General features: G+C 35.2%; 1 protein-coding gene across 1 annotated transcript in view; it reads left to right on the forward strand.

Annotated features, from left to right (window-relative positions):
• LOC118201240 (neurexin 1-like) overlaps nt 1-17,457 on the forward strand; it is a 567,570-nt gene that overhangs the window by 516,343 nt on the left and 33,770 nt on the right. The window contains exon 13 of the mRNA XM_085822212.1: nt 2,838-3,019. Coding sequence (XP_085678338.1) covers nt 2,838-3,019 — 182 coding nt within the window. The remainder of the gene's footprint in view (nt 1-2,837; nt 3,020-17,457) is intronic.

A 17,457-nucleotide genomic window follows, 5' to 3' on the forward strand; every position in this document is an offset into this window, starting at 1 on the left:
TATTTTAAATTGGAGGGCTCTAGGTACCGTTGTTTTTTCACGATGCGAGAAACATACATACATTCACGCACATTCTTCATTCTGTAATTTCTTTTAATGTAATACAGGGCGATAATACTGGGTGGCAACAATTTGAAAAATGTTACAACTCTTTCGAGACTAAAGCCTATCTGGGCTAATGCCGCCCTTTTGGGATATAAAATTAATTTTTTTAATAAATTATTGACCAAAACACGTATAAACAATAATAATAAAATCGAAAAGGAAAAAATTCAAACTTATATTTATTTTCTCTCTGAAACTTAAAGTTTTGTACCTGTAAGATACTTTTATCGGAAACACTTTGCAATTCAAGTATATTGACAGCAAATTATTAAATAATATTAATTCTAACGTGTATAATCATCACTAAATAACTTATTTTAATTTGAACTTAAAAAATTATGAAACAATTTTTCAGAGAAATTTTACTAAGTGGACGGTGGGACAAAACTCGGGAATAAATAATAACAATCTAGTCCCTTTCTGTTATTTATTAGATTTTTCTTCGAAGTATAAATAAAAATACGTGTGTTTATATGTAAATAATTTTTTGATCCTTACTATAGATTTGACATTAAACCGCGTGTTAACGCTGATAAAGTTTGTATGTAGCTTTGCAAAGGAATTATTAGATATTATCTTCTTCACGGATTGCAGATGCTCAAAGGTGGACTTTTCTTATTCATTTTCGACTACGAAGAAACGCTGTTCACATATGAATGGATTCTCGAACAAATCTTAATGCAAAAAGTCGTAACGGAGCTTATTTATTTTTTCACAAATATCAATAAAAGTTAATAAAATCTGCATCTTCAAATCTTTTATTGGGATTTATATTACATGGTGAATTAATTAGCTCGATTTGTAAATTTGCTGGTGCGTTATTCATCCTCCTTTTTAACGGCAATGAAAATGGTATAAACTCGGACATCGGTTTACTAAAAATCTTTAAAATTTTACAGCATCATATTTGCAACAAATTTATCATTGAAATGTCTTCGCGGACTGTATAATATTGCCTCTGCGGGCAGCCAGTTTGAGACCATTGCTCTTGAGAAGCCATGCAGACGATTATCAATACATTGTAAAGAACTCGGGAAATGTACTTGTTTCTCGGGGAAATGTAATATAAACATTTCTCAATATATTTACTTTCGTGGAGCTCTCGAAGTTATGTTAGAAGAAATCCTTGCATAAAATGTCGCAATATTTTTACTTCTGCGAATCCTTGAAATAAAACCCATATCTCACTGAAACGCTACAGACATTTCTCAATGTTTTTAGTCTTCCGGGGTCCATAAAACGGTGTTAATGTTTTTTTAAAATCTCTATCCACGAGGGTAAAAGTATTGTAAAGCAAAATGTTTTCCAACAATTTTATCCTAGTAAAAACCTTGAAATGATATCCATATTCTATCAGGAAGCTACTTAAATTTCATAGTATTTGGTGCAGCGGTCGTCAACCCTTAGAACTTCACGTACCCACTGCATATATAATTTTATATTTGGCGGACCACTAATATGAATTTTAAAAAAGGTAGATACACTCATACAATCATCAGCGAACTACACATATTTTGTTCACATTTGAAAAATTACAGAAAAAATAGAAAAATCTTATTTTTTGTGCAAAACACTTCACATTTCCATATTACTGAAAAGAAACTTAACGAAAGGCAAGAACAAACCGGCAAACGGAAAGAAATATCGAGAAACTGACAATGTTATGCCGCCAATTTTTAACTATTGTAAACATAATAATCATCGCTTACTCAGCAATGGCGCCATCGATCAATAGTTAGACAAAATAAAAACGGAAACTTCCAGCGATGCAATTATAAACAAGAATGCAGAAAAAAGAAAGAAAGGTTCTCATAAAAATTCATCAAGACACGGAGAAAAACTGTGTTATTAACGACGACAATAGCATATGTTTGTAATTCAAAAGGAAAAAGAATTCCAGTTCACGCTATTATTGATAGTAGCAGCATATTCATGGATGCCAACTCTTGCTTTCAAATGTCGCTAAATACACCTGTAAAAGTAGCTAAAAAGTCGCTAAATTCAGAAGGAATCTCGCTAAAAGTAGTAACTAAAATTTTAAAAAAAAGTATAATCCATATTTCATAATAGATTTTGTTACTCGTCATTTTTTAAACTGAATCTTCATATAAATATAAATAATGTCCCAATTTTTCTTCGGACCATCAAAACGTTTATCACAGACCACCAGTGGTCCGTGGACCACCAGTTGGCGACCGCTGATTTGGAGCCTTCCTGAACCCTAGATTAAAACTGCACATTTTAAGAACCCTTACATAATGTTCTCAATATTTTTACCATTGAAACGTTACTAACATCTTAGAGAACCTCTAACAGATATTTTTTAACATTTTTACTTTTTTTGAGCCCTTAAAATGCTAAGCTTGCACCGACACCACTGGCTAAGACTACTACTCAACGTCATACAGGTTATGATTTCCTTCTCACTTTAACCTGGGCCGCTTGACATTAAATTTACACAAACCTCTGGACTGAGCGACTGCGTAATGAAAAAAGATATAAAGGAAAGAATCACATTCAAATCTAACTGGTATTTTACTGTATTTAGATTCATGTTGTATGTGTGGTAAAAATCCTCAGTTAGTTCTCATAATTACGTAACACTCAGTCTTAAATGAACTTATTTTCAGAATAATGACGTCATACCTCATATGCCTTACAAATAGATTATTACCGTTGTTATTTCAAAAGTATTAATATTTACGTCTTTTTTTTTTTTTTTTTTTTTTCAGATTTGGGAGAAGTGGAATCGATGACTTTAGACGTGCAAATCCTACATGTGGGTTCTGTGCATCCGAAACACGTGAAACCTGTACCAGATATGCCTAATTTTGTTGGCCACCTGCAACACCTCATCTTTAATAGAAAGCATTACTTGGATATGGCACACAGCGGACAGATTGCGAATTTTGAAGTAGAATATCGATTCTTATTCGAAATGTTTTGTGGAAAAATATTATATGTTTTAGTTCTCTGTTCAATCTCTATTAGCCATCTATTATTAAATAATGTATATAATCTGTATGTGTGTATGCATGCATGCATATATAGATATGTATGTTTGTTTCTCCCATGCTGGAAAAAAAGACCTACAGCCATCAAATTTGAAACACTTCATTCGAATATCAGTACCTCGAAGTACAAATTTTAAATTTCGAGTTTGGATTTTAGTTATTTTATATTTTGTACGAATTTAAAAAACTGTTAACCAGCGAATTCAGCTATTTAAAAGCAATATGTTGCCAGCCCTGGAAATCGGATGCTTTTATCTTCCACGCATTAGTGTGCAACCATTCAGCAAAGTCTCAAATATTTCATTTTGAAATTCAATCTATATGTTATTAATTAAGAAACTAAGAGATTTAAAAGCAATAAACGCATAATAATAGTTTTTAACGTTTTAATCCGATTGATTTAAGTAAAAATTTATTGAATTTTCTTGCTTAGCTAGAAAAAATTCGTAATGGAATCTTGTGATTAGGCCATCTGGTCTATCTTCTATGTATATCGCTATAAGCTCCTTTCTTGATTTGTTTCGTGGTTCTGTCAGAAAGATGGTGTTCGCCGAAAACAATGCGGCAAAAACATCGCCGACGAAAACATTGCAGAGAAAACAACGGGGCAAAAACATCGCGGACGAAAACATTGCAGAGACAACAACGCAAGGCAAAAACGTCGTGGTACAAAACATCGTGGGAGAAAAGAAAGCAAAGAGAAAATTTCGAGGTTCTAAAACATCGTGGTACAAAATATCATCGTCGAAAATAAAGCAGTTCAAAAACTTCGCAGTTTAAAAACATCGTCTTCGAAAATATCGTGGTAAAAAATAAAGTACCTCCAAATCATCGCCGCACACATAAGTTTTTTCTGAAAAGAAGGAAACTTTAGCATTTGGAAATTGAAAATAAGTGGAAAATTAATGCAACTTATACCACTTAACATAATTTTAAATATACATAGTTAATTAACAAAGGTCAATAATATATTAATCTTTTTTATAAAGTTTACTCATATTTTCATGAAAAACACAGCCTAAAAATGTTTAGGAAAAGGAAGGCAAATAACGGCATGAGGTTACCTCTATAAAATTGCTTAGTTAATTAAAAATGTTTAGGAAAAGGAAGGCAAATAACGGCATGAGGTTACCTCTATAAAATTGCTTAGTTAATTATTAAATTAATTTCTTTCAAATTTGTTAATCTGATATTATTTTGGTTAAAATTATATCTTGTTTTGTTTCTGTTTATTATTAAAGTGTCATTAACATTTAAATTCGACGACGATATTTTGTACTATGATGTTTTTAAACTGCGATATTTTCTTTTTGCTTTCTTTTCTCCGACGATGTTTTGTACCATGATGTTTTCGCCTTGTATTGTTTTCTTCGCGACATTTTCCTCCGCGATGTTTTCGGCTGTAACCAGAAAGATTTGCCAAGCTTCGGTAAATATGCAGCAAGAAAAAAGGAATTTGATTGCAGAAATATTAATATATGATGACGAGTACAGAATAAATAATGAATGTGTCCGCTATCATCCTATTCTTCAATGAAAACAAAAGCAAAATAAACTGAAATAAATATATGAGCTGATATTAATACTGTCGACATATACTGAAAAATACGTAAAAGTAACATAAATAGAGAAGGTCTCAAGGAAAGCAATAAGTAGATCCCTTTTTCGTATGTTATTGTTATGAATTTTGGAGTTATGAACATTGGAGTCCGGTCCCTGTATTACCGTAATCAGTATTTGTAACTGTATAAAATGTAGTATATGATCACTATATTAGCTGCAATTGTAATTCACTTTCGTATTGCTTTCCAGTAATTTCGAAAAGCAAAAAGTGCTAGAAATATCTCGGCGACCTGTTGAAAATTATTTAACGCCAAAGAGACATCTACTCTCATTTGCTTAGTTAAGTTAATTAGTTGTTGTTTAGTATTTTTTGTTACCAAACGATTTACTAGTGTGTCTTTGTAACAATAGATGGCGTTGCTGCCTGATGATTTAATTCTGGTTGCTATGGTAACGAACTTTCAACTCATAATTTATGTGATTTGTATTCTATTTTTTTTTTTTTTTGTTTTATTAATTGCTACTGTGCTTGGAGTGATGTCAGCTGTGTCGTCACGTGGACGGCATTCCTTCTATTTCAAAGTGTTATGTAAAATAAATTAGTGATATATTAAAGTCCGCTTACCTTTTTTTGTGAATTTATTCATAACATTCCTGGTCCTAGCGACCGGAGAGAAGAGTTAGCGAGCTTTGGATTTGATGTGATTTATTCAAATATTAGCAAATTAAATCACTTTCGATTTGTGAATTAATAATCAACTTAGTGTTCTTTCGAGTCGATTTGTGGATTATGCGTGTGTCATCTGTGGTGAAATCAGTTTCGTTTTGTGGAATATTCCCGTGGTATGGTGTAGCGTAGAAACCTCAACATTGGGGTGAGTACGTTCCAATATTTCATCTTCTTTTGCTAGAGTTGTTAGTATAATATTTATTGTTATTCATAATGGCTGATTTGAAACCAGTTTTAACTAAAAAGAAGGTTCTAAAAAGCAATATAACAACGTTTAAAGGCAAGGTAAATTCGAATTTAGAACAAGCAGAAATTTTAGAGGTAAAGTTGTTCGAAACGAAACTAAATGCTCTTAACAGTGAGCTTCGTTCTATTTATGAGAAAATATTTTTGTTGTGTCCTGAAAAAGATTGTGATACTTTCATTACGGAACAACAAACAATACAAGAAACTTTAGATGAATTATGGATAACTATAAATAAAAAGTTACAGAAACTTTCCAGTGACTCTGTTATCGAAACAAATAGTGTAGCAAAAGTAAATTCGTCTGACGTTCGATTACCAAAATTAGAACTTTCTACCTTTACAGGGGAAAATATAGATGAGTGGATTAGTTTCTATGGTCTTTTTAAGGCTAGTGTAGATAACAATCCGAATATTTCTAAATGTCAGAAGTTTCAATATTTAAAGGCTTCTTGTAAAAAAAGGCTCTGTCTATTATTGAGTCAATTCCTATTTCTGATGCTAATTATGATATAGCGTTGCAACTTTTACAGGAACGTTATTCTAATAAAAGAGAATTAACTAATGCATTAATCCGTAAAATGTTTAATTTGCCAAATGTTTCTGATTCAGCTCAAGCTATTTTACATTGTGTTGATATAGGGAATGAATGTGTACGCTCTTTGAAAACTCTTAAGCTAGAAGTTTCTGATCTTTCTGATGTTCTTTTTGTTTATCTGATAACTGAGAAATTAGATAAAAACATAAAATTTTGGTGGGAATGAACTTTGAAAAAAGATTAATTAGGTACTTTAGATAATTTACTCGAGTTTCTAAAAGACCACGCTAGAACCCTTCAGAATAGTAGAAACCAATCTAAAGATTTTAGGAAATTTTCTAATTCCAAATTAACTTCTTTAGTGTCGAGTAAAAACAGTTGTATAATGTGCAAGGAAGATCATTCTCTTCACAAATGTGGTAAGTTTTTAAACTTAAGTGTCCAAAAAAGAATCGAATTTGTTAAGAAACACAAACTTTGTTTTAATTGTTTATCTTCTCAGCCTCATTTAGTGAAAAACTGTCGTAGTTTACATAAATGTATGACGTGTAAGTTACCTCATCATACTGTTCTTCATTTTGATCGAAATATCAAAACTAGTGAAAATGAGAAACCAAAACAAACGTCCTCACTCTCCCCCAAAACCGAAGTGTTCGTATCAAAGAATGAAGTCGTTACAAATGCTACAACATGTGCAGGACAATTTAGTTATTCTAAAGGTGAATCAAAATGTGTATTACTGTGTACTGCTTTCATTAAAGTTAGTGATTCCAATGGTAAAGCCATTCCTTGCAGGGCTTTACTAGACTGTGGCAGTGAAGCCAGCTTTATAAGTGAAGAGTGTGTCAGAAAATTAAAGTTAGGTAGATTTAACAAAAAAATTGAAGTATCGTGCCTTGGTTCGTTCAACACTGTAACAAGTGGAGAAGTGGAATTAATCTTTACTAATTAAAGATTAAGAGCATTAAAGATTTATAAAAATGCAGCACGCATTGAGTAAAGCAGTGAATTATGCGAATACAGTACCTCAGAATGTATGACTTGGTTATTTAATCCTCCGACATCTCCTCACTATGGTGGCTTGTGGGAATCTAATGTGAAATCCATGAAATTTCATCTTAAACGAGTATTAGGATCCACACTTCTAACTTACGAAGAATTTTTAACAGTGCTTACCCAAGTGGAAGCGTGTATGAATTCCCGTCCTCTTTGTGCGATGTCTAGTGATCCAAACGACTTTAGTGCATTGACCCCAGGTCATTTTCTGATTGGAGCCCCTTTGCTTGCCATTCCGGAATCTGACTTGAGTGATGTGAAATCTTCACGACTTAAACGTTGGTCTCTAGTTCAACAGACTGTGCAACATTTTTGGAAACGATGGTGTGCAGAATATTTAACAACACTTCAACAACGTGCTAAGTGGTTTCGTGCGTCTCCAAATCTAAAATGTGGTGATTTAGTTCTGATCAAAAACGAACAACTGCCTCCAAACCAATGGAAAATTGAAAGAATTGCCTTAATTCATCCAGGTAGTGATAAAAATGTTCGAGTGGCTACAATCCATACAGCCGCTGGTGATCTCAAACGAGCTGTTACTAAATTGTGTCTTATCCCCAATCATGACTAATATGAATTATGAACTATTGACTTTTTTCATATTATTGGACTTTAATTTTAGTTATATTTTCAATTATTTTTTTTTGTTAATGTTATTATGTATGCTTTAAATATTTGTCTTTTTTGAACCCTTAGAAGGCTTCAAGGCCGGGGACTATGTTTAGTATTTTTTGTTACCAAACGATTTACTAGTGTGTCTTTGTAACAATAGATGGCGTTTCTGCCTGATGATTCAATTCTGGTTGCTATGGTTGTAAGGATCTTAAGTTTTACTAACGTTTATTTTATTTTAAATCTTTACTATCACTTCTTATTTTCTACTTCCGGCCAGAATTATAAGCGTTAATGTTTTTATGCAAAGTTTGTCTGGCGAACGCCAAGTATTTAAGTTGTGGCTTTTTGCCAAGCGAGAGAGAGGAAGCAGTTAGTCGAAGCAGGCCGCTTACCTTAGAAGTTTACTCAGTTGCTGGTTGCCGTCCAGGCCAGAGGTTTTAATCCTCTTGATAATTTTTAAACGTATTGTAGTGTTCACAGTTCTCTGTACTACATACGCTTCCTGTTAATATAAGGCCAATCTTCCACGTTTATTATTTTAAAGTTAAATTAGAGTTTAGTTTTGTTTTTTATACTTTAACGTTTTGACCCCAAGTAGCGGGTCTGTGTATTTCCGAAGTACGGAAGTTATTGTAAATGGAGAAACATAGAGGGTTTTGTATACCCTTCTTGTGTATCCTGTCTACTTCCCCCAGTTTTGAACATAGCTTTAGTAAGCTCTCTGTTCCGAGTCAGGTCCTTGCATGTTCCCGAAGAAGGTAAGACGGAACATTGAACCTGATAGTGGCGCCCAACGGAGAAGAACAACCATGGCCGAATTTCAAGAAGAACCTGTGCTGCCTGCAGAAGAGGCTCAGAATCCAGAAATGCCCTGGAAGGATTTGGTTACATCGTCCTGACCATGCGCGCTTCGATGAAACCAGAAGCAACATTTAATGGAAACTCACCGGTAACCAGTTTTTTGGAAAAATTGGATGACCACTTCATGCTCTACCCCGTGCACGAATTTCAAAAAGTTACCTTAGCTACCAGCGCTTTGAGGGGCCAAGCGCTTAACTGGTTCAAATGTATAGGCAGAAGTCTCTTGGGTCAAGCAGGAAGTCCCACCTATAATTACGAGAATTTCAAGACTGCCCTAGTAAAAGCCTTCCCTGTTGTAAGGGATCGTGCGAAATTGGAAACGGAACTTTTTAGTATATATCAACAAAGAATCGAAAACCTCTCAAGCTTTATTTTAAGAAAAATTCACGTCTTCAAGCTCTTGTATGGAAACCGTCCGGATCCTGAGATAATTCAAGTAATTTTGCCGAGGTTACTGCCCCAAGTGCAAGACTTTATTGAATTAAGAAATCCGACTACACTGGAAAAGTTATTTGAGCTAGCAATCCACTTTGAAGGTAGAAGAACGGCGGACGTTGAAAGAAGACGCCAATATCAACAGCGGAACCAATTTGGTTCGCCAAGACTACAGCAAACTCAAGCACACGGCTACGGAAGCAAAGCGAATCAGTGGGCAAGGAAACCCGAGCATTCAAAAACAGCCGGCGAACGTCGACAGTTCAATAGCAATCCAGGAAAAAAGTCTCAAGGCCAGTGGAAAAGGAAGGAAAGCACGGAAAAGAAAAATAATTTAAACTAAAACGGATTTCTGCTGACGAGAGGGTGCGGAAATCCGAAGGCCACGAAAACCCCTCTTCCTTCAAGTTAAATACAGTAATGGTGAAAAATTTGACTCTTCCAAAGATTGAAGTGTTGGTGAATAATATCCCAGCCACCGCACTCCTGGATAGAGGCGCGCAGTGTTCCTGTGTGGCAGAAGATTTTTTTAGGAAGTATTTTCGGAAATACCGCATATATAATTCGGATAATACGACAGTGTTAGCGGCGCAAGGAGAACTATGTAAGTGTATAGGTAAAGTACCGCTATATGTCCGTATCAAGGACGAACAAGTAAAGGTGATGTTTTTTATAGTAAAGAATCTGCAAGCACATATAATTTTAGGAATAGATTTTCTTTCAGACGCACACGCAACGCTGGATTTTAATGAAGCGTCCCTTAAGCTGACAATGAAACCAGTTCGTGCAGAAAAGGCTGAACCGCCGATGTTAAATCTTGACCGCCTGCCTAATGACGAGCAAGGAAGAATCGGACAAGTGGTAAGTGAATTTGCTTCGTTATTTAGTGATATTCCAGGATTTACTCAGGTTACTAACCACAGTATTGACACCGGAGATTCAATGCCAGTTCGCCAAAAAGCATACCGGTATGATAAGAATAAGGAAAAAATTATAGAATGGCATATCACCGATATGCTACGTAAAAAGATCATAACGCCCATCTCAAGTAGTTATGCTAGCCCGGTGGTTTTATGTAAGAAAAATAATGACTATCCTTTGACACATCCAAAAAGGTGGAGATTCGCAATCGATTACCGTAAATTAAACTCCATAACTAAATATTTGGTATATCCGTTACCTATAATTGAAGAAATTCTAAGGAACATAACATCCACCAAATATATGACGACTTTAGACTTAACGACTGGTTATTTTCAAATAGGGGTTAGGCCTTAGGACGTGCCTAAGACTGCTTTTATAACCAAGTCTGGCACTTATGCATTTTTGCGTATGCCGTTTGGCCTTTCAGGGGCCCCGGCAACATTTCAGCGATGTATGGACATTGTGTTAAGACCTGTTCTTGGAAAGTCCACATTTATCTATTTAGACTATATCATTATTACTAGTGATAATCTCGACCAACATGTACAGGATTTAAGACAGGTGTTTTCTTTATTAAATGAGGCCGGTCTAAAAGTTAATGTTGAAACGTGCAAATTTGCAGCCCCTGAATTAAAATATTTAGGTTACAAGATATCTCAGAAAGGAATAGAGACAGACGAATCAAAAATAATCGCTGTACAAAAGTATCCGACTCCAAACACGGCAAAGAAGCTCTCTTCTTTTCTAGGACTTTGTTCATATTATAGGTCCTTTATAAAAGATTTTGCAGCTATCGCTGAGCCATTGTTAAAATTAAAAAGGAAAACGGCAAGATTCTCGTGGACGGCCGAAGCCAATAGTGCTTTCGAAAAATTAAAACGAGCATTAACGCAAGCCCCTGTGTTGAAATTTCCTGAAAAGGATGAGAATTTAGAAATTTCAGCGGATGCTTCGGATTATGCGGTAGGAGCGGTACTTTCGCAAAATCAGCAGTCCGTGGCATTTTTTAGCCGAACTTTAAATCAAACACAAAGAAACTATTCCGCGACCGAGAGAGAGGCACTTGCAGTTTTGTTAGCAGTGCAAAAGTTCCGAGTCTATTTTGGAAAGGCGCCAATAACAGTGTACTTTGATCATGCGGCGGTAACTAGATTGTACTCAGGGAAAAACTTATCCCCAAGGTAATAAGATGGGCACTCAAGCTACAAGAATATAATCTGGTAATCAAGCATACCCCCGGAAAGGAAAATATCGTAGCAGATGCCCTATCAAGAATTAAAATAGATGAACAAGGTAATACTGTAAAGGTGGCAATGCTCACAGCATGTACAATAAATTCCCGAGAAACTGTAATAACCGAACTGGGTAAGGATCCTGAGTTTGGAAGCATTTATGAGTATTTAAAGGATCCTGAAATTTTTAGCCACCAAGATATTGTGGCGATAAGAAATAGGGCGGCCCATTACGAACTAATAGATGGTCTATTATTCTATACAAAAACTACGAATTCCAACAACGAATTTCGACCTGTTATCCCAGCTAGTCTTAGATTAAATATCCTGCAGGAGCTCCATGACAGCCCTTTAGCTTCTCATGCTGGTATTCGAAAAATTATCCAACGCGTACGCGAGGCAGTCTATTTTCCTGAACTGCAAAAGTTAACAAGGGCGTATGTCCAGTCCTGCCCAACATGTCAAGCAGTTAATTATATTAATTTCCGCCCGGCCGGGTTTCTAAATAGTATTAAATCCGAATTTCCAAATGATATAATTGGCATCGATTTATTGGGCCCTTTCCCAAAAAGTCAGTTAAATAAAAGTCGCTATCTCCTTGTTATGGTTGATCATTTTAGTAAATGGACCGAAATTTTTCCCTTAAAACGAGCCTCCGCGAAATTAGTTACTGATTCTATTTTAAATAAATATATTTTAAAATACGGGGCGCCCCTAAAAGTTATATCGGATAATGGTCCTCAATTTGTAAGTAATATATTTGAAGACATGTGCCAAAAGCTGGGCATACGTCATTTAAAAATGGTCCCGTATCGGCCGCAATCAAATATAGCGGAACGGGTCAATAGAAATATAGTGAAAATTATCCGTAGTTATGTTAAAAATTTTCATAAAAGCTGGGATAACTATGTCAATGAATTTGCTTTCGCCCTTAGGACCGCAAAACATGATACAACGGGCAAAACTCCTGCTGAGTTATTTTTAGGCAGAAAGATTATAATGCCGTTAGATAAATTATTTTATGTGCAACAAAGAGCCCCAGAATTTAAAATGGGCGATATAGAAAAACTAATTAAGGAAGCAAAGAAGAATACTGAAGTAGCACAGAGAAAACAAAAACTATATTATGACTTGAAACGACGGGGAGTAACTTATAAAGTAGGGGATGAAGTTTTAAAAATTAAGCATTCACTTTCTTCAGCACCAGAAGATAAAACTGCCAAATTTTTCCACGATTTGAAGGACCATATGTCATAGAAAAAATAACTCACGCTGTAGTAGTGTTAAAAGCTAGAAATGGTGAAACCTGCTCCGCAAACATTGATCAAATCAAACCCTACTATGATCGTAATAAAATGAAAATTTTCAAAGATCTTTTGCAGGATCCGGCACGGCAGACACCGCAGGCACATGCTCCAGAGGTGGAAAAACGACAAGTACAAAGGCAAGCCATTAAGAGGCAGGAGCAAGTGAAAAGAAAGTTTCCCTGCGGAAAAATTGAAGGTAGCAAGAAAAAGAAGCCGTTCCACCGTCCAGAAAAGAGAGTTCACGAACACCCCCAGAATGAAGAAGGGAGAAGGACGACGTATGCAAAGAGAACCAGGAGAAATGACGGCAACTGTAACCCGGCTCTAAAACGGAAGATCTACTCATCCGACAGGACTCTCCGCAGCAAATGTCGCCGAACTGCGGAAGGGCCACCAGCGACGGAGGAAAAGTTACAAGGAAAATTTGAACGGCCAGCAACGAGGTCCAAGCAGGAACACGAAAGAAGTTTCCCGGTTCCGCCAAGACCAGCTGCCATCAAACGACCAAGACCACAGGCAGAAGCGAAAAAGAAGGTATTCAAGGGTGACAGAACTGGAGAAAAAGAAAGCATCTAGAGGAAGGAACTTAAGGGCGAGCCCGTACAAGAAGGAGGATAAATCAAACAACTATCTGCACTACCTTTAAGGACTGGGCCCAGAAAAGAATGTCCGAATATCACAAAGATAAGTAAAATTTTATGTTACTTTGCAAACGTAAGTTAATCTTTCATTCTTACTGCAAGTGGCAGATTTCAAGAAGTTTTACCTCATGCGAGGTCTACCTTTATCGCCAAAAGGGCGAGAAATGAGTTGTTACCGATTTTGGTATTATGTTTTTCAATTACTCGCGCGTAAAACTAAAGTTGATGTATAATAGCGTTGTGTAAAGACTTAAATATTGTAAAAAGTTATTGTATAAATATTATTTAAAACATTCTGGCAAGAAAGAAGTTTTAGTCTGAAAGACTTTTTGAAATGTATTATTTCAATGTAGAAAGAATTGGCACTTGCTTTGAAAAGAATAGAAGTTAACAATGTACTACTAATGTATGTTTTCAAATGTATAAAATTAACGGCATGTTAATATGTTCTTATATACAATGTGAACTGTTATTTTAAATGTTAAGAAATACCGTGATATGGTAAAAGTGAAAGTAATGTTAAATTTTTTTTTATTCGTGTGACTGTAAAAAGACTAAATCATGGTGAATATGTGTTAGAGGTTGAATGATGTAGTTAGGCTCTCTGACGCTACACTTCAGAGTTAGCCACTTTCAGAATAGTACCTCAGGGTTTAGAGTTGAAATTAGGGTGTGTTACGAGGTCTTGGTATGTTGAATTTTAACACGTTAGTGTTTTGATTGTAAGAGGAAGTGTTGAACACATAGACATAAACACATTCGTGTTTGGTGTTCTTTTACAACACATGTCAGAGAGCACGGGGAGAGATAATTAAAATAGTCATGAATGAAATAAGAATGTTAAGAGAAATATAATTATACATGTTACTTGCCATTTCATTGTGTAACATTTCATTAAACTAGTTTTCCTTCCAGATCTCTGGAAGGAACCAGATTTGAATAAAAGCTCCTGTTTAGATGCAGTACAGATGAAAAAAATTGTGTCCTGGGAGCTGCTATTGTAAAAACAAATTTCTTTCTTTTAAATTTCTAGTTTCTAGCGAAAAATGTTTGTAAAAGATTGGCCTCGCGTTAGATTCTAGAGCTAAAAGTTTTCAACAAGGTCGTTTTAGACCTCAGTTTCAAACTAATTAACTCTGGCGGGAAGTATGTAAGGATCTTAAGTTTTACTAACGTTTATTTTATTTTAAATCTTTACTATCACTTCTTATTTTCTACTTCCGGCCAGAATTATAAGCGTTAATGTTTTTATGCAAAGTTTGTCTGGCGAACGCCAAGTATTTAAGTTGTGGCTTTTTGCCAAGCGAGAGAGAGGAAGCAGTTAGTCGAAGCAGGCCGCTTACCTTAGAAGTTTACTCAGTTGCTGGTTGCCGTCCAGGCCAGAGGTTTTAATCCTCTTGATAATTTTTAAACGTATTGTAGTGTTCACAGTTCTCTGTACTACATACGCTTCCTCTTAATATAAGGCCAATCTTCCACGTTTATTATTTTAAAGTTAAATTAGAGTTTAGTTTTGTTTTTTATACTTTTACGTTTTGACCCCAAGTAGCGGGTCTGTGTATTTCCGAAGTACGGAAGTTATTGTAAATAGAGAAAAATAAAGGGTTTTGTATACCCTTCTTGTGTATCCTGTCTACTTCCCACAGTTTTGAACATAGCTTTAGTAAGCTCTCTGTTCCGAGTCAGGTCCTTGCATGTTCCCGAAGAAGGTAAGACGGAACATTGAACCTGATATGGTAACGAACTTTCAACTCATAATTTATGTGATTTGTATTCTATTCTTTTTTGTTTTATTAATTGCTACTGTGCTTGGAGTGATGTGAGCTGTGTCCTCACGTGGACGGCATTCCTTCTATTTCAAAGTTTTATGTAAAATAAATTAGTGATATATTACAGTCCGCTTACCTTTTTTTGTGAACTTATTCATAACAGTTGTTATTGTGACGAGTTGTTACTTTAGCGTGCGAGCAGGAGTAGTTTGAGTGAGCAAGACGCATTATCTTCGCTCCTCATTTCAACCTCAATACTACGGAATATCTGCAATTACCATCGTAAATCTTATATCTTCTGAAAGAGCACGCTCAGCTACATATGTGAGTGAAAAATTTTAGACGTATGTTAAATAGTTCAAAAGTAATTGAAGTTTCAATTTTTGCACTTTGCTAACAATGCAAAGTCGCTAATCTCTGCAGATCTCATCTTATAACAGCTCAGTCGCTGTTTGGATTCGCATGAGAGTTATATCACTGTATGCGTGGAACAACATCGAAAACTTTGATAGTGGTTTTATGTCGTTAGGATTATTAGAAGTGTCTCAATTAATCGAATTACGAATTAAGCACGGGGCCAGTTTACTGAAGCGTGAGCGTTAGCTTCCAACGGTCAAGTCTCCATTCAATCAACATCCTGTTTACTCAAGACCATTCGACTTTGCAACAACAATAGGCACTGGGCATACTTTCAGAAATTGCCTATCTTCCAAAATATTCAACATAGAAGCTCCAAATTAATTCCATTCATTGTTTCATTGCCTGGCGAATCCTAAAATCTAAATTTCAAAGAAATCGGTCAATTAGTACAGATTTTACCACTTTTTCCCCGATTTTTCCGTACTTAGAATTTTTCAGCTTCTTCAACGGATTCTGATTCATTAACAGTGTGATATTCAAGGCCATTCGACCTCGCACTAACAATAGCCACTGGGCCAATTATCAGCATCTGCGTATCTTCGAAAGTAATCATCATGGATCCTCCAAAGTAACTCCATCCACTGTTTCATCAACCGGCTGTCTCAAGTTTCTAAATTTCAGAGAAATCGGACAATTAGTACGGATTCTACCACTTTTTCATCGATTTATCCGGACTTAGAATTTTTCAGCTTCTTAAACGGATAATCATACATAAATAGTGTGTGTGTTTTAAAAGAATCTGTGAACTAATCGTAGTGTGTTTAATTGGATTGCCATCTAACGTCATAGATGAATAACAGAAGATGCAACGCTTCCAAGGTAGGCTGTAATGTTTAAAAATTAATTAATGTAACAGTTTCCAATCCAATTCAAATTTCTAAAGTTCTAGACTGTGTAATTAACATAACTTTAATGCTCTGTTCACCATCTCATTCCACATTTAACACGACTTTTGTTAGACTCAACAACTTTTGTTATACCAATCCCTTCAATATTTTTTTTAATTATACATTTTTTTTAACTGCTTAATTAATTTTTACTATTAGCTTTATCTTCCAGTACCACTAGTATTCTGCAATTCACTGCTTACGCGCATAAATTGCTGTAGAATGTTGTAAAAGCGATATTGAATTGTGTTTCAGTTTCCTCAAGAATAATTTTATTTGATTGTTTTACTGCTTAATTGACTTTAAATATTAATTGCATTTTTCAGTATCCCGTTTTATTTAACCAGCCATTACTTGCGCACATAATTTGCTGTAAGATTTTGTTTAAGTGATACTTAATTGCGTTAAAGTTCCCCCATGTTATATTATTAATCGATTATTTAAATGAATAATTAATTTTTACTACTAGCTGCATACTTCAGTATCACGTAATATTTTGCCATTCATATCTTACTCACTTAATTGCTTCAAAAAAGTGATTTTTATAAGTATTTTTTTATGTTTGTTTGTTTGTTTGCTTATGATTTGCTATGCTTTTAGAATGTTTCAGCAGTGTATGTCTATATACCCAGTCGGCGTAATGGCAGTACTTAATTTACTGCTTCTACCTGTTTCTTCCGCTTAGTCTTACCCCAATAGGACTTGTTTTGCGCCGTAGGTATTGATTGATTGTATGATAATATATTTTAACTTGTGAATTAGTCAAAATTAGTTTTAAATTGTTATTGAGCAATTTACTTTCTCAATTACTACTGTACAGTTTTTCTAGTAACATTGTGCATTATTTTAGTGTTAATTAGTATTGTAGTGTATAAGCTCCTTTACCTGCTTAAATATGCCTGTTAACATACTTACACAGACACAAGGTCACAAGCACATACTTAACACAAGATCACAAGCACATACTTTCAGAGAAGGCACCCCCACGGAATCCCGGAACGTCCTACTTGACTTAACTAGAACAATTATTCACGACGTCCCAAACAACACGGATTTCATATCTGATCCAACAAATGTTGACGAAATCCACGCACGCTGCCTGAAGATTTGTAAAACC

The sequence above is a fragment of the Stegodyphus dumicola genome, chromosome 1, assembly GCF_044657685.1.
Source record: "Stegodyphus dumicola isolate Sdum_Otavi_A_Nest chromosome 1, ASM4465768v1".
Lineage (NCBI taxonomy): Eukaryota > Metazoa > Arthropoda > Arachnida > Araneae > Eresidae > Stegodyphus > Stegodyphus dumicola.